The sequence below is a fragment of the Ctenopharyngodon idella genome, chromosome 16, assembly GCF_019924925.1.
Source record: "Ctenopharyngodon idella isolate HZGC_01 chromosome 16, HZGC01, whole genome shotgun sequence".
Classification (NCBI taxonomy): domain Eukaryota; kingdom Metazoa; phylum Chordata; class Actinopteri; order Cypriniformes; family Xenocyprididae; genus Ctenopharyngodon; species Ctenopharyngodon idella.
The window spans coordinates 30,858,653-30,877,120 of NC_067235.1; the positions used below are offsets into that span (position 1 = coordinate 30,858,653).

Genomic DNA, 18,468 nt, shown 5'->3' on the forward strand with positions numbered 1-18,468 from the left:
AATTAACCAAGAACATACTTTTCCACACTTTGCTGTATAAACGCTGACAATATGTTTTTTGCTTGATTAAAAGGAAAGCAAAAGTCAATGAACAAAAAGTACACATCTAGGAGGTTTAAGCAACATCCGTTTAAAGCCCTGACGTCACTGCTTACCTGTAAGTGGGCGTTGGATTTACCTGTAGCCGCAGGTAAAATACGGCACGGCGGGGTGAAGGAACGAATCTTACCGATAAAAGCTTTAGTATGAGCAGAATCTGAAAGCGCGTGTTGCGCGACGAAATCGACACGTTTGACCCATTTTTAGTCAATGAATCAAAACAAAGCTCGATGAAGTGGAAGTTTTAAAGAGTAAAAGGGAAAATATTTCACACTCGGCTACTTCCGCGATCTTGAACGACTAGAAGTTGCGTTCAAAACAATTGAAGATTTCATCCGAGCCTATGCGGTAAGTGTCTGACACTGACAAACCATCTGCTCTGCGAACAACGCGAAGCGTCTCACTAGAACGCTCGCAATCAATGGAACCTAGTGGACGCGTTCTAGTTTGGCCGCTTGCATTGGGTGTAAGGGGAATTTTTAAAATGATGATAGCCATTAATATATCTGTGAAGTCGATAATTGTTTGTCTTTTACAGCCATGGCATACAGACGAGAACAGTTAGAGACATTTAAGACTAAACAATAAAGCATTTAATATTGTACTTGACAGACAAACTGCATTTTGGCAATAAAGGCAATTCATATAGGCTATTCCATCTGTTAAAAATCCAAATAAAGTGTTTGGGACTGGCCAGAGCGCACTTTACAGGCCTGCTTTATGTCCGCTTAACTCTATGTATACTGATAATGACCAGAAACAAATAAGCAGACATTTCTATACAATTCATTCCCATCCACTTTATCGACTATCTGTCAAAGGTTGATGACAAATGACAATACTTATCATCTATATCTGGCATTCACAGTTTGGGTGGCATGTTTCTTTCTGAGAATCGATGACCATATTCAGGGAAAACACATCACTCATGACAAAGAACGCAAACTTCAAGTCAAACACTGACTGTATGAAAGGTGAAGACACAAGGGAGTGTATTTAAAATGTATTTAAAATGAATAACTTGATGATCGAGTAATTCCTGCCCACCAAAGGAAACCCTCTTTCCTAAATTTAAACATGCTAAGCAAGAGCTACATAAGATGTAGCTCAAGATTTGCTCTTTTTTCATGTGCAATATTAATATCTTGATATGGTTGTGCTGATATAACAGCTCCAAACCATGGCTTGTATAATTCACATTGTCCAGGCTTGTATAAATAAACAACCATTCTATGCTATCTAGATACAGATCAGCTTGCTGGTCACATAATTGAAATGCCTTTTGGAGCACAACGCTTGTAGACACAGTATGAAGGTGTCCACTGCGCGGTAGTTTGACGCAGTTGGGCGAAGTAGTATATTGGTGCAATGTTGGTGATTTCATTATTTGATTTCACCACTGCCATTGCACGCTTGTGTTGTATTTCTGTTATATCTCCAGGGTTGAGGAAGTCATTGTGCAATGAATCTAGAATGAAAATTTCGAAGCCTGTTTAACACTGATGTTTATGTATATTAACTAAATAACATTGGTTATTTTTCTTTGCAGTCAATGTGATTTATTTTTTGTTCTGCTTTAAACATTTCTTTGAAATACTGCATAACAAGGCCTGTTTCACATATCTTTCATCTACAGAGTAACTGCAACAGCATACTTAAGTATTTACTTTAATGACAGCCATAAATGACAAAAATGGTTAGGCTATTGAGAACTACAATCTTAATGGTTATGAAATTTACTTTACATGAGGAGAAAGACCACATTAATATCTAAGTTGTAATTAAATGGCCAAATCTGAAAGTGGTGTTGTAAACTACCTAAATTGCCTGGTTTTAATCAGATTTTCTGATTAATAAGTGCTGTTTGCTTTTCGGGTTTATCAAACCAGACAGGCGTCTTTTTAAATTGCAAAACACGTTGATAATTCTGTATTTTAATCATGCATGCAACGTTCAGCAACAACGGGCTCAGCTCATCTTTACATGCATGAGCCCATTCCACGATTGTGCTGCACTGTTTATGTGTGCAGTGTGAATTCTGCAACCTGATAATATTGGCTCTTTTAAGTGAGATGTTTGAAACATGCCTAAGAATCACTGTTTTGTGAACTTTCTCAGCTCTGATAAATTTTGTTGCATTAAAGGGTTAGTTCACCCAAAAATGAAAATTCTGTCATTAATTGCTCACCCTCATGTCATTTCAAACCCGTAAGACTTTCGTTCATCTTCGGAACACAAATGAAGATCTTTTTGATGAAATCTGAGAGCTTTCTCGATCGAGACTCGATCACTTTATATTATGAACAGATTGAATTTAGGATTTTTATTCACATATAAACATTGATCAGTTAACAGAAGCTCAACTGAACCTGCTTGTCTAACGAGAACAAACCTTTTGAGGAAGCCCAAACATGCTGCGTAACACACGAGAATGACCCTTATTGGTTCTCGCACACATCAAGAAAACATGCTTGAGCTTCCGTTTACCACAACTAATATGTGAGTTGATGAATGTTTATCTGTGAATAAAAGCCTAAATTCAATCTGTTCATCATATAAAGTGATCGAGTCTCTTCAGAAAATTTGGACTAAACCACTCAATTCATATGGATTAGTTTTACGATCTCTTTATGAACTTTTTGAAGTGTCAAAGTGGTAGTTGCGTAGCTGTCTATGGAGGGACAGAAAGCTCTCAGATTTCATCAAAAATATCTTGGTTTGTGTTCCGAAGATGAACGAAACTCCTACAGGTTTGGAACAACATGAGGGTAATTAATTTTTGGGCGAACTAACCCTTTAATGTCCACATTCCTGCAGGTCCTGAATGTGGTGAGTTATGCCTGGCCACAGCACAGGAACACATCACAAGACGCGTCCTCATAGCTCAAGCCGTTCTAAGGCTGATGGCTACAGGCAAAGCCGCACATACTCCAAGGACAGCAGCACGAGCCAGGAGACCTACAAGGAGAACTACAGCGAGCAACCTCGTAGCATAGACTCGCAGTTCCCCCGTAAAACCCATCCTCACTACGCCAATGGACGAGGCTCGGAAACCCTGGGCTTTATACCAGGATCTGCAGATTCTCCTCAGGGTACTCAAGCCTGTGGCTCATGTGCTTCCCTCGGCTGGAGTGGTTGCAAAGCTCTGCTGTGCTGCATTCTCACCTGTGGGCTTTATGGGTCGCGGAAACCTTGCTTGCCACCCAATGAGAGCTCCACTGACAACTCTTTAAAACCTGAGCCAGAAACCAGGAAGCCAAATGGATTGGCACTGTCCAACCCTACATGTGGTGTAAGCCTTGAACCCAGCAAGCCGAGGCAGCTACCGAGCTCTGGCAGCTTCAGGTATGGCGACGTCTACTTTGCTGGCAAGAAGGTGGAGTACCCTGTCAACTCAGAGGCACCTCCACGACGGACCAGGACAGCAGGGAAGGGTGACAACCAGCGGCCTATCAGTAATACAAGTATCTACTCTAGGGAGGATTTGGATCTAGATGACCTGGATGATGGCGGCACAGATATCGACTCGCTAATCACTAAAAAGCTTCTAGAACTTTATAAAATGCACCAGATTGAGCAGCTGGCAAAATGCACGTCTGATGTGTCCTTCTCACGTAAAACCAATGAGATCAGCGATCTGATCAACAGCATTGCTCAGGACTACAACTTGGAGGAGCAGGAAGCAGAGTGTCGGCTGGTGCACGGCGTCATACGCATCAGCACCCGCAACAAGTCCTCAAAAGGTTACAAAAGCAAAGACTATAAATCGCATGATGCAATGCAGCATACTAACGGGAGGAGGGATGGAACGCTGCCCGACAGTGGGAATGAGACCATGACCTTTACCTTTAGTGATGGTAAGGGATGGTACTTCTGTTTTGTAAGAGTGTCAGTAGGGAACGATGATGTTTGAATGTCTTTTGATGACATTTCTCTTTCCCTGCAGGGGATCCCGAGGTGCTAGTGTCAGAATTGACACCGTCAGATGAGCTTGCCCGAAAGATGAGAGGCCACAGTGGGAAAAGTAAGTGTCAACATTCTTTTTGTTCAAGTACAGCCCCCATGTTGAGGCCATTTCACACTGCACAGGCAGATACCGACCAAAGGCAACAGACACCTTCGCCATGTTTTGTCGGATCAACGCGTTACCCATGTCAGTGTCTGTTTCCATTCGTTAGTGCTTGTTTTTGCTGATTGAACATGATGAATCTGTGTTTGTCATGTCTTGGAATGTCTGAGAAGTGACATACTGTAATCTGGTGACTGTCGCCGTTGGTCGGCGTCACTGAATTAGCCCTTAGGTGGCTGGATGTGAAAAGATACTCCCAGCCCATGGTGCCATGTCAATCCTGTGTTAGGATATGAACATGGTGGAATTGCACCCTGAGGATGGGGTATTCTTTTCTCAATGCCCTATTGTAACGGTTCCATTTCCAAACATTTCTCATTCTCTACTTTCAAATTGGCATTCCTGCCTTTGATCTTCACCCCCCAAAGAATAATGCCCTCACCTGCCCATCCCTTCTCCACAAACTCTACTTGCTGGGCCTAAAGCCTCTAAAAGCTGAACACTGAAGCTTCTAACCTCACTTTACAAATGTTCTTGAGGGGCCTTAGCTTGCCTCCCAGCAGTTCATCCTGTATTCCTCCATATCGGATCACATCTACCATTCCTCACATAATGGTGGTGCTCTCATTATGTAACCTGTCTGGAGGTCTCACTTTTCTGTGGAATGGAATCTTTCTATGCTAGAGACATGTACAAATGTGGTGTGTCTCTTTACAAACTATACAAAACTATATACTGAAAAATCTTTTTCCTTAAAATTGTAGTTCAGTTCTATTGATTATGCAGAAAAGCATTAAGGTGCAGTCACATTTAATGTTGCTCCACGAAATTTTGCAGGCGATAGAAAGCGGTACCACCTGTGACAAAATACCATTTTGCTTTGTTGTTAAGTTACGAATCTCCGCCCACATAGAGGTCACAGCCAAATCAAGAGGCTTGCTGTTGGTCGACACTGAATTCACGTGTCAAAGTTCACCGAACTCGAACCCGATTAAAGATTCTTGTAGGGAAATTTTGCCACAGGAAGTCCATCATTGTGCCGATTCCCATTGAAATGACTGGATTTCACCTACAAAATTCCATGAGCCATTTGACTGTACCTACATGTGACTGTACCTTTATTCACAACATTTGTTGCATGCAGAGTTGCACTCTGCAATTTATACATGAACTTCAAACCACTTATAATTATCAATATGTTCTTTTCCTTCACAGATTACTACTCAAGCTCGGCCACAGATTCATCAGGGGCTCCGCTATTGCGCTAACACTCCAGCTGTTCACTCTTAATTACTACTGCCTAACTAGTGTTCATTTACTGTCCTTGCTCCTCTCATATTTCAGTGAAAGCAGTTATTATGCTAAGGACAGTTTGTGTTTGTTTGAATGCCCAAAGACTGCTGTTGTCCACTCAGATTTAGGCACAGCTTCTGTCATGTTGCTACAAAGTGTAATGTTAAACAAAGGAGGCTCTTGCCAAAAAAAAAAAAAAATGTTGCACTTGATGGTTCCCTACTACCCTCGCCAGAAGCCATGCGGATAGTAACATAATGGACAAGTTCCCTCACCAAACCATCAGCATCAAAGGGTATTTAAGTATTGGATCTAACTGTACTTTTGGAGACAAGAGTCACTGCTGTCGTCCTAAGTGGTGATGTATCTATTAATATGCCTGTATTGAGCACTGATTAATAGCAACAATGAGACTTCAATCAGTTGCTGTTCATCGGACTGCTTTGCTCTGGTAGCCCGTCCTTCAAATGTCGCCTTAGATGAACAACTGTTCTTTGTTTAAACGATTGAATGCAATTTAATGTTGTTTTGGGACTGTTCACGGTCAGATGATACACCCACATCTGTATGGTGAAATGTCAGTTTTGAAATACCTTGTATAGATGTAGTTTTTTCATAACTTTTTTTGTATTGAAATAAAAAGGGAATTTCCCCTCATTTTTTGTTTTTACTCCTTGTATTAATTTAAACTATATGCTCCATTTTGTCTATTAAAGTGAGCGGTGTTGTTTTAGAAAACAAATCTAGTCCTGTGTAACATATTTACACTCATACGTGTTAACCACAGAAAATTTCTCTCTCTTTACCGTGTAGCATTTTTCTCAGAAGATTGCATTGGTGTCCGCCTCCTCCCTCTGTTTCCCTCAGGTCACTGTGCTATGAACTTGTTTGGCTGGTTTGACAATAGAAAGGAAATAAAATCCTAGTGTTTGTTAGAGTTGTACATTGCGGAGGAGGGGCAAACTCCAGAGAAAATTCCCCTTTCAACTGTCCTCTTTTTGACACTATGCCGTCTACTGTAAAGCAACTTTTCTGATTTACTAGTCAAGCTACTTTTCTGATATCTGAAATAGTTTTTAAAGATTAATGGGAAGAAATTACTACTAATACTTTTTTTTTTTTTTTTTTAAACATGGGAACTAAATGTGTGTGCTAACATTTTGTTGTATTGCTTTTGGATTGTAAAATGTTTCAGACCCAATTAATAGCATGAAAAGAATGTGTGAGATACATGATAAATGAAATACAATTACATAGAATTAGATGAATGAATCTAGCATGAACATCTTTCTTGGCTGATTGTTTGGTCAGAATGGCACAAGTTCAGATATTTATGCAAGATAGTAGTGGACTACTATTTCAAATGGTTCTTATTCTACAGTGCATTGTTGCATGTACTATATATTTTTAAGAGTTGGCAATAGGCTAGTATTCCACATTGTAGAAATTTAAGTAAAACAGCTTTTTTTGTTTGTGTTGGCCTTAAAGGGATTGTTCACCCAAAATGAAATTTCGGTCATCATTTACTAACCCTCAAGTGGTTCCAAACAATTGATGGACCCCAATGACTTCCAATGTATTTTTTCCCCTCCATACTATGGAAGTCAATAGGGTCCATCAACTGTTTGGCTACAAACATTCTTCAAAACATCTTCTTTGGTGTTCAGCAGAAGCGAGAAATTCATACATGGTTGGAACAATGTGAGGGTGAGTAAATGACAGAATTTTCATTTTTGGGTGAACTAACCCTTTAATCATCACAAGAGGGCACCATAGTACACACTATCATGTGATCATGACAAAGAAACCTGAACCTAGAGCCACTAGGCACTGGATGATTCAAGAACAGCTGAGAGAGAGTGCGTGTTTGTCTGTGTGGTCATGACATAAGTTACGATTATTCAGTTCTTTCTTTGTCATTGGTTTTGTTAGGGAAATCTGTACATTGAGTACTATTGTGTAGTTTTTGTAAAGAAAATGTCCAGAAGTCCAAACTTTTACATTTAGACCATATCCAAAAAAGTATACTTCTTGTACTAATTCTGCAATATATATTGCATATTGTGTGCATACTCTATGTAAATACATAAAATGTGCATAACTTTTGTCCATGCATGCTAAGGTCACACTATCCTACAATGCAATGTAAATTCTAACACAAATTTGGATTAAAAATGCAAATTAACCACTTTTTTCATTTGCTAACATGCAATGTTTGAAATGTTTTAGAATTACAAACAGTTGTACATGTTTTAAAAAAAAAAACCACGCATATGTAATGTGTGCTTTGCAGTATAGTTAGTGGTACTAGAGTGGTGCTCTTGGTTAGGGCCTGGTTTTTTATATATATTATATTGCAGCTCAATTTATATCCTGACATCACTAAAGCGATTGAAATGGAATTTCTTGTCACTTGAGCAATCATCTGCTATAAAAACAAATGTGTAAGTACGTGCTGTGCAAACGCTGCATCTACCTTTGTGCCACTGACCCTGTAGTCACCATGTGACTTCCTCTGGGTACACGTAACAGCAGACACAACTTTTTTTTATGAGGCTACTACAATTACGCAATTTGACCATTTTCAGAAATAAAGCTGTATAACACTAGCAAAGCATGAGGCTGCAGAAACTATCGTTAGCAAAGCTTTTGACAGGTTAAAAATTAGAATGAAATACTAGCCTAATAGAGGAGACAGAGCGCACACTGACAAAACGTTAACATGTAATGCGAGTTTGATTACTCCACCGGAAAATGCGTTATCAAAAAGGGCAGAAAGTCAATTTATAATTTGTGATCACATAGATACACTAGTTACTAATCACTGAATCACATCACATTGCTTAAGAGAGTGGCGTTCAGTTATCATTTATCTCACCAGAAATAAAAGGTCAAGTTGTATTTGCTTTGTAGGATACAGTATTGTGCGAATTGTGCTTTGTTGTATATATTTTGGCAACTGTAGCGAGTCATGTGGGTGTTCCATACTGTGCACAGTATACATATATGAGAATTCTGGAGTAGTTTATCACAATAACATGTTCCACTAACATTTCACAAACACACATTTTCAACATTAGATCTATTGTTTTAGCATTTCAAACTGAACAAACTTCTTTTTTTGTCAAGTGTGTTTGTGCATGACATTTGCTCTAGTATTTGCTTTGATAATGATGTTTTCTCCAATTTAAAAAATAATTTTAGTCTCTGAATACTTTTTTGGGGCTGATGCACAGTGATTAAAATGTTTTAGGGTTCCTCTTGTATGCATGAAAACATAATTCTGAGAATTGTTCCAATTTGTAAAAGAAAAAAAAATTATAAAAGTGATTTAGAAGTATATGGCAAACACTAGACTCAGAGTAATAATGCAAAATGTGTAAAAATAGATTTAATTGCAGTATATTTAAGAATATAAAAATGTTTTCCTCAGATTCAATCTAGCTTTCTCACAGAGACAATACATGAACCTCCCTTAGGCGCGGAGATGGTTTATACTTTGTAGGTTTAAAATCCATCCCATTCAAAAACTACAATGGTGCTTTTATCAAAAGGCAAAAAACAATCAGTACTAAGACATAAATCACATAGTTGTGACCTAAATACCATTACAAAGGTGCAGTAATTTCATTTAACTGTGTAAACAATAAAGTCTGTAACTTTTCAAATATTTCAGACGTAACGTAGTGTGATTTTCATCCAATGCTTGCACCTCAGATTTCCCACCAAACCCAGGAGAAAAGAATGTTCTTTTGAAAGTCCGAATTCAAGCGGTCTGTGAGTCCTTGGTTCACTACCTTGAGAAAAGCATGTCAATCAACAAGTCCAGAAGATCTGCCTGACCGATGACCGGCCGAAAGAAGAGCTCTGTGATGAGGCTCGGAGTGATGGTCTTTAAAGTGGATGCAGTGAGGAGGATACGAGCAAATCGCCCTCTATCCTCTGGATGAAGAGGTACCAGGACCTCCTTCAGGGCATGCTGAGCTTCATATTGCAAACCCTCAATGAACAGAGATGCCTTCAGGCCTGGTACATCTGCAGATGGAAAATATTTGGTTAGTGTATTTTAAAATCTGAGGCTAAAAGCAATACTTTATGGTAAAAAATGTTTTTAAAAAAACATAAATGACGACATAGTATTTTTTTTTAATAACTAAATATATTTTATTAAAATCATAAATTATATATAAATATGTTGTTTTTATTCTAAATATTTAAAAAAATTATTTTTAACTAAATTCTTTATAAATTATAAATTATTTATATAAACAATTATGTATTAAATTTATATATATATATATATATATAAAATCACTTTTAATAATTCATTTTTATGTAATTATTTTTTAATCTATATATCACGTAGATCTAAAGATGTTTAAATAGTTTGTGCAACACAGTTTTGATTTCAGAAAACGTACCTGGATTGAATATTACGGTGCCTTTCAGATAAGCGTACTCCTTGGGGCTTAAATCGAGACTCCAGAACTTCTTGAGGCACGCTTTAAGGGTTTGCACACCGGCCATCGTGGGCTGCTCTCGATCGGAGTTCATTGCCTCCTGGTTGTTGAGAAGAATTCTTTTCAGCATGCTGGGTGCCGGAATGTCATCAACCTCGAAACAAATTCTGTCCTGGGCCAGACCCAGAATGAAAAGTGGTGCCCAGGAGTTCTGCAACAAAGACAGCTGGTCTTTGGGCGGTAGTTGCTGGAACGCTGGCAAACTCTTCATGAAGTGCATGGTCTTGACCAGCACATCCGAAGCAACCTGACACGTCTCGTTGGGTGTTTTCAGACATACTTTCCTGCGTTTCTCGCAGTGGCACGTCTGAGGAACCCGCTTGTAGTTCATCTCGTTCTGAGTTGACTCGCCTCGGCTGAGAATGTTAAAGAGGATGGCGTTCGCCTGTCCGTTACTGTAGTCTGAACAATCACATACGCAATCCATGTTGTCAGATGGCGGAGATGTGTGGTATCTTCTATAACTCAAAGGCACAGTGTCTAACACTTGAACCTCATCTAGACTGAAGCTGTGAGAGACTCACATCTGTCACTGACACGACTCCTATTTATAACAAGCATTCATGTGGTTAAACTCCTGAACCTTGACCTGTCAATCTACATTTGCTGTGAACAAAACAACTGCCCTGTGCTGTTTAGCAATTGGGTAAATGGTGATAAGGCCTCTTAAATGCAAACCCACTGTAGGCTGGGATATACTCTAGGTGAGGCAATATTATCTCGGCTGAAGTCATTACACCAGGCTGTACCAAGCGACCAAGGACTCCTCAAGTTATATGGTCCCCATCATTACAGACACACAGCCTATAAACCTACAAACAGTCGAATCCAGAACAGAGAGAAGTAAAAGGTTAATGACCCTTGAGAATGGGAAGGGTGACTGTTACTTCATCGTTAGCTCAAATAAGTGTTGTCTGAGTGAGTCACAGTACAGAAAACTACTGAAGATTAGAAGCTCATGCAGACATTAAAGAGACAGTTCACTGAAAAATGACTTTTCTGTCATCATTTTCTTTCTTCTGTAGGACACAAAAAGAAGATATTTTGGAAAATGTCTGTTTTTGTCCACCAACGTAGGTTCTTCAAAATATCTTCATTTGTGTTCCACAGAAAAAAGAAAGGCTTGGAATTGGAATGACATGAGGGTGAATAAATGATCATTTGAATGATATTTTTTGGGGTGAACTATGCCGTGAACATACAATTTATTGGAGAAAATCTAATGCCTGAAGGTCTTTAACCAAATTGTAGTTATATAAAAAAGATTTTCAAGCTGTGTGAGATTTTCTCTTTCATTATACTGGCCTTGTACTATCGAGTTGGTTAGCCCTACTGGTAGATAATGTAACTACACCATTCTTCTCTATTGATGGTCATTCAAAAATAGTGTTGTCAAAAGAACTGACTTCAATACTAAGTCAGTGCTGAAATTTTAAAAATGTGATGCTTTGAGAGCTTCTGAGAGAAGATTCGTAAACACCTCTGATTGGCCATAGTGTTCACACGCTCAACATATATGTCTGTGACTGGCTACAATGATAAACGCACAGGAGCGTTTGAAAGCACACAAAAGTGTTTGAAAGCGGGAGCGTTTGAAAGCAGGCGTCTAGCAGCGGACCGGTCCACTGATAGACGCCTGCTTTCAAGCGCTCCCGTGTGTATCTGTGTAAGCGCTCGGTGAAGAGCGTCATTGATGTCTATTTACAACATGTTTTTGAAGCGGTGATCATTGTAGCCAATCACAGACATATCTGATGAGCGCATGAACACAATGGCCAATCAGAGGTGTTTACGAATCTGCTCAACAGTGCTCAAAGTGTCACATTTTTAACATTTCAGTACAGACTTGGTATCGAAGTCGGTACTTCTGACAACACTATTTTTGGATGACCATCAATAGAAAAAAATTCATTGTAAAACCATATTGCTTTTTTTTTACGCGTACGCCAGTGTACGTGCACAGTTGAATGCACAGCCTTGCAAAGTATACTTCATTCGACTCGTACGCGTACATAGACATTTGACGCATGCGCAGATTTGAGCAATCTGTCTCCACGAGTTACAACCCATGTAAAAATCTTTGTATTCTTTCATGCTAGAGAAGTACAAATGAGGGTACTTTCTAACCTCTTCGCACAATCTCTCATCTATTTAGGCCTGCATTGTCGCTGTAGCTTCTGGTCTGTTCTGTTTAAGCAGTTTTTCTTTGGCTACCTTGAATCGACGCCCCCCAGGGCATGGTTGCCACCTTGTGGATAAACAAATTACTGCAAAAAAATGAAATGTGCATGTGCGATAGGCTTGCTATGGTAGTCGGTGTTACCGGTATTACCGGTGTTCAGTCGCAACACCGGTTTCATCACTTGCCCACCGCGGCACCGAGGTTAATTTTTTTTTTCCACTTTAACGTGTTAAAAATATTTGCATGTAATGCAATTAACGTAGTATCCGTTTTCTGCGTTATATGATCAAGCTCTTATTCATGCTAATGCTTTTAAACCATTCAAGCGCGACAAGGCAAAAGAGAATGCGCAGTCTATGAATGTCCTGCCTATGTGACACACACACACATCGCGCGCGCACCAGTATCGAGTTCTCTTCTGCCCTTAACGAACCATAACACACACGAATTATGCCCAAATGTCCATTTTGTCGAGTGTTTTTCAGGGAGAGTAACCCACCATTCAAGCAATTGCCGTTAATTTGAAAGTGAAAGTCGGCCTTTCCGTGACAAAACATCGAAAGCTCAGCTGAATAGCTGATCATAGCTGTACAGGGTGGGTTTTTATTTTTCATGTCAAAAACATTCCTCGTCGCGAAGAGCGCAGTTCATGGTTGCATAGCAATGACAGACGCCACGGGAGCGCAAGCGCTTTGAAAACAAGGATAAAGCGACGTGGCCTTGCTTTCCAAGCGTTTATAGACGTGATATGTGAACGGCCCCATAAGCTGTTTAAAAAAAAAAAAAAAAGAGAGGTAGAGGCCCCGCCCCCCGGTGACACCAGTATTACCGGTGTTGTCACATGTCGATTAACCGGTGGGAATGTGCGACCTGTGTGTACAATTAGGGTTGGGTACCGTTCACATTTTAACTGGTACGGGTACCAGTATCGGTCCCTGAAATTCGGTGCCGGTACCCAACAGTACCTGAAATTCAGTGCCAGTACCCAACGGTGTCTTTTTTCGGTACTTTACTCTCTGTGTAATAACAAAAACACTTATTTCAGTGAAAAAAATAAGCCCAAACCTCTCAATTTAATTTTTTTTTTATTTTAGAAATTTTACAAACTAGACAAAATAAACGTATGTGTGCGCTGTAGTATGCATGAGATCGCATTACAGCGGAGAATTCAAATGTCACGAAAGACTCTCACGAAAGAGGTTCTTCACCTCTGCTGTTTAGCGCTGCATTCGGACATGTGCCGTGAGTGTAACATAGATGTTTCCTCAGCACAGTAGCACAAAAGTGTTCCCCACGATGCTGTCAGAGCTGGAGTTTGACTAACAACACATGGAAAATGACTGTGACAATATTTAGTATGTAACAACATGCGGAGTGTGCACGAGAGCGGTTTCTGCGTGGAACGCCGCGATGAGATTAACAATGCTCGCAACGTGGATCATAAATCAAATACGGGTTTTTTTTAGTTTTTATGGACATATTGCAAATAGCATTCTCTCAGTCTGCATCTAGTTTTGTGAAATTTAACCACACTTCAGAACGTTGTATTTGAACAAGTTGCAGGAGTGACGTCGCATGGTCTCTCTCTCTCTTTCTCTAACATACTTCTCGCGCCCAGATGCATTCTCAGGTACCGAAATGTGGCACCGATTGATTTAATGTGAATCGGTACTCGGTAGTAACGACGTAATTCGGTCAGTGCTCTTAAAAGTACAGAGTTCGGTACCCAACCCTACGTACAATGTACACGCGATTAAAAAAATCCAGCGGTACTAGGGCTGTGTATTGCCAAGAATCTGGCGATACAATACGTATCACGATACAGGGGTTACGATACGATATATTGTGATATATTGCAATATTGTAAAAAAGGCGATATATTGCGATATTTCTTGTTTTTTTTTTTAGAAAGATCTAATTTTAGAAGAAACGGTCATAAAGAACACAACCATATGCATAAAACCTGACAAGAAACTTTATTTTATTTAATCAATACAGTATCATTTGCATTTACATCACTAATCACTATTTTGTGCAATCTAAATAAAGGGAATATAGTAAAGTGACGGCAGGATTCTTTATGTTTTAAAGGTTCACAGTATAGCAGTTTTTAATTTCTAAACTATTTAACAACAGAAAGTGCATAGTCCATTCCATGACTGAATGACTGTTTGTTTTAAAGCAGTCCATTGTATAAAGTGCTATTTAAAGTACTGAACTGCAGAGCTGGTGCAACCATATCCACATCGCTATGATCAGATGCTTTCTTTCTGCTGCCACCGCTGTCAATTTTGTTGTGTGTTTATTTTGTTACTAAGAGGAAAACATGCAGTACATATCAAATATTCTATCAAAACGCTTCTCAGCAGCGTGGATGGCATCGGGATGTTAAGCGAGCACTCAGATTCAATGCGTTTCCCGATTATTTGGATTTTAACATGGCCTATTTTGCAAAAAAAATGACTCTTGTCGATTTCCTTAGTGGCTTCTTTATAGCTAAAGCCAAAATGAGTCCACACTTCAGCTCTGTATACCGCGGGAGCGGAATAATTCTACCGTCTTGTGAGCTGGGTTTGCTAATGCTAACACTAGCGATGCACGCACCTTCACCTTGCGCTTCTCTGGCTCTGCGTCAGTTTACGTTCTGAGATAACAAACACTGCCATCTAGCGGTTGGGTTTTATACAGTCTGTGGTTTAAATTGAACACGAAGCCACAAATCTTGAATGTAAATAAATAAATATATAAATATCGATGCATTGTTTTTGAGAATCGATACAGTATCACCAAACATAACATCGCGATATTCACGTGTATCGATATTTTCTTACACCCCTAAGCGGTACGTGTACTCTTCTGATGAAGAAATTCGCGTCACGCACACTGTACACTGACCCTCCCGCAAAAGTAAAAAGTGAAGTATATTTTGGGCTTAAGAATTACAATTATGTTTTACAACATTTATTGAACGTTTGTGTCTCAATGTTGTCACTGGTTTCTGAAAGCAATAAGCGTTACAGTGATTTTACCATGGTAAGGAGTGTTCTTAAGCACAACAGAGATTCTGTTAGCGCTGATTGAATCTACTCCTTTTCTATCTACACTACCTCAATTTTATTTGTTTGCTTTTTACTGTTTTCAGACTCTCTGCAGAAAACATTAAAAATCAGATTGACTTTTGACTGATTGTTGAATAATGAAAAATTGAAGTAATCAATGTCTTGAATTATATGTAAATGAATGCACAAACAAGGTAATGATGCAAACTGTAATGTGATCAATGAAGCTGAGTCTACAAAGAAAATTAATCAACACTGTGGAACATTTGTCAATCAGAATCAGATTAAAAAAAAAAATTGTTTTCCACCAAAGACCATTTGTCACTTTGAGAAATTCCCGCTACCATTGACATGTTTTTCTGTAACATCATAATCATGTGCGACTTGTCCTGGTTTATTATCTCTCAAGTGCCTAGCACAGAACTTAACCAGATAAGCTAATTACTATATTGCTTTCAATCAAATCAACAAGTAGCTACTTGTGAAATTCCACTTATATTTCCATTATGAATATTTATGTTTTCCACAGACACTCACCAAAGCCACTTACAGGAAATAGTTTCATCTTGTTTGCTCTTCATGTAAATTTCTCTTATGGTTTAATGGCAGAAACAACATTAGATAAATCAATTATAACTGTTATAATTCAAAGTCATTTACTATATTCCTTATGCAATTAAACAAAATGGCAGATATATTCCACCTCTTGATGCTGTTGTTTCGTGTTTCACAGTGTACATGCACTTCAACACGATCAGAACATCCTGATTGGAAAGAGTCTAGAGCACACGAATGAGTGTCTGAATCATAGTGATTGAATCACGGGTTGTAAATGTGTTTGATAAGGCCATGTTTATTGAAGGTCGAGACAGTCTGAGACAGACACTGAGGACACCATCTTATCACCAGCATGATAGTAAAAGAGAAAAATAAATTCCTCATGCCAGACAAATGAGACAAGAAAAAACAACTCCTGCTGTTATTGACCACTGCATCCATTTTAGAAATGACTAAAGTGCTTGTTTATTGATGTGAGTTTAGGGTGAAAACTCACCCTAAACTGGTTAATTTTGAATTAACAAATTTTGAAACATATAAATATATAAATTATATAAAACTGTGTTCCAGGAAGTCCTCAATAGTACACAGTGTGAATGTGTTTCAGGTGTGTTTGATTAGGGACACGTCCAACATGTGCAGTGTTGGTGGAACTCCAGGAACAGGGTTAGAAAACACTGCTGTAAACAACACGACATGAACATATTTCGGAGCCAACTTGAACACACATTTGCAAAGCGTTCCAGATAAAGATCTTCTTCTTCATGGACAACAACTTGCATGGCCAACTGAATGATTTCATCTCATCAGATCATTTAGTTGGCCATGCATGCAAGATCTCATGGGTAAATCAAAACATGGCAAAACTATTCAAACCTGCTGAGAACGTGCAGGACATGCTGATCCATAAAGATGTGTTTTCTTTGTGTGGATGTTAATTTATATACATCAAAACTCATCTCATATATTATCATACTATCTGAACATGGACATGATCGTTTGGCCTTAAACATTTATTGGAAACACAAATAAACCTTTAGAGCAGCATAAACTTACGGTACATTTTAAAAGTAAGACGTCTATGCTTAAATTCACATGACATTTACTGGATGACTTTATGTAACCTTGACCTAAAACTATTGCAACAGAACAAGAGGTTTAACATCATCCTTACAGCGAGAATCGAGAAAACAAGCCCTGCCTCACAAGAAAAGTGTGTAAAAGTTCAGGTCAAATGTCACAATTTTTGCATCTTCACACACAGATGACCTTCATATTCTACACAACATCTATCTTATCAACAGGACGTGATTCATATTTCACTGTGACAGCACCTCGAATCTATTTATATTCCAACTTTTATGACGGTCATAAGAATGACTGAGCTGAAAAGTTGAAGGCCAGGTCGAGATCGTTTAGTTTTCCTTCGGTTGGTGAACCCGAATAACCCGTTTTCCAGATGAGTAATTATCAGGTTAAAAAAAAAAAAAAAAAAAAAAATCCAATTAAATGTTTTATTTCAGGCCTAATAATCCTACAGAACACAACACTCATATAACGAATGCGTAATGTGTCAAACATGGTGGTTTTGCTAAATTATGCTGTTAGACTAACGTACAAAACTGCGTTACTTGACCACGAAGAACGTTCAGCCAGAATGCTGACCTAAAGTTCACATTAACGTTCAGAAACATAAAAACAAACTTGTATTCAACTTAGAAAGAACAATTGTTTCCAACTCACCAAATAAGATGTGTGATGTTGATGTCGTCGAGGCTTTAACAGACGCTCGCAAAGTTCGCGCGCTTAACTGCACTCTGATCCTAACGGTCGTCTTGACAAGCGGTTCCCTATGAAGCCCATTTCCGCCACATACGACAAAACTCATTTTTTGATAAATTATAAATTGTCATAAAAAGTCGAAATTATGACATTTTACTAATAACGACTGCTTTTTTACTCGTCTTATGTAATGACTAGTCAGAATAGCTATACTGTATAGTTCAATTAAAAGTCTCACCAGTAACATTTGGAATCAGTACTAGTATCTAATAAATGTGTACTAGTAAATCAATAAGTTTTAGTAAGCCTATCTATCTATCTATAATAGGTAGGTTATGAAATGAAGTAGGCTGCAATATCTAAAAATTACAAGTAGGCCTAGCTAATAAATAAGTACTGGTACCTAAAGACTAAGTAATAGGTAGTCGCTGAACTATATTATATAGATCTGTGGTACAAGTACTAGTAGGCTACCTAATGAATAACTACTAGTATACAAAAAAAATATGAATTAGTCACAATTGGAATACATACTAGCCAAAACTTAATAGTTGATATCGGACAGATCCCCATAGAAGTCAATGGCAAAAATCTGAAATGTGTTACTAGTAACAATAGAATAGTCACTATCGAAATAAGCACTATTATCTAAGTAATAAGTACTACTAGTATGTTTAATAGGTACCAGTATCTAATAAGTACTAGTATCTTTTAAAAAGACACTAGTACCTAATGAAATTCGGCCTACTAATTATCTAATAAAATAAATACTGTTAGCAAAAAAAATAGATACTAGGACATTAAGGATTAAATGTTAAAACAGCTTGCCATATACATATAGGCACACAAAAACATTAAACCTTATTTTGTTAGAATTTTAATGACTTTTTCTTTAATGAAAGTGAC

General features: G+C 38.4%; 2 protein-coding genes across 2 annotated transcripts; one reads left to right on the forward strand and one right to left on the reverse strand.

Annotated features, from left to right (window-relative positions):
* The first annotated feature begins 143 nt into the window (after positions 1–143).
* On the forward strand, positions 144–6,118 carry kdf1a (keratinocyte differentiation factor 1a). The gene is made up of 4 exons (XM_051866250.1): positions 144–447; positions 2,917–3,956; positions 4,046–4,123; positions 5,384–6,118. Exons 2-4 carry the CDS (start codon positions 2,936–2,938, stop codon positions 5,434–5,436), a joined length of 1,152 nt encoding a protein of 383 aa, XP_051722210.1. The 5' UTR covers positions 144–447; positions 2,917–2,935; the 3' UTR covers positions 5,437–6,118.
* Positions 6,119–8,837: 2,719 nt separating this feature from the next.
* Positions 8,838–10,606, reverse strand: nr0b2a (nuclear receptor subfamily 0, group B, member 2a). The gene is made up of 2 exons (XM_051866251.1): positions 9,883–10,606; positions 8,838–9,496 (listed from the first exon to the last, which is right to left on the reverse strand). Exons 1-2 carry the CDS (start codon positions 10,406–10,408, stop codon positions 9,255–9,257), a joined length of 768 nt encoding a protein of 255 aa, XP_051722211.1. The 5' UTR covers positions 10,409–10,606; the 3' UTR covers positions 8,838–9,254.
* Positions 10,607–18,468: the final 7,862 nt, after the last annotated feature.

Excerpts from the sequence above, each read along its gene's own strand:
- kdf1a (XM_051866250.1), top strand. The coding sequence starts at position 2,936 with ATGCCTGGCCACAGCACAGGAACACATCACAAGACGCGTCCTCATAGC. Across the intron at positions 3,957-4,045 it reads GACCTTTACCTTTAGTGATG|GGGATCCCGAGGTGCTAGTG; the intron begins GTAAGGGATGGT and ends CTTTCCCTGCAG. Across the intron at positions 4,124-5,383 it reads GAGAGGCCACAGTGGGAAAA|ATTACTACTCAAGCTCGGCC; the intron begins GTAAGTGTCAAC and ends TTTCCTTCACAG.
- nr0b2a (XM_051866251.1), bottom strand. The coding sequence starts at position 10,408 with ATGGATTGCGTATGTGATTGTTCAGACTACAGTAACGGACAGGCGAAC. Across the intron at positions 9,497-9,882 it reads CACCGTAATATTCAATCCAG|ATGTACCAGGCCTGAAGGCA; the intron begins GTACGTTTTCTG and ends TTCCATCTGCAG.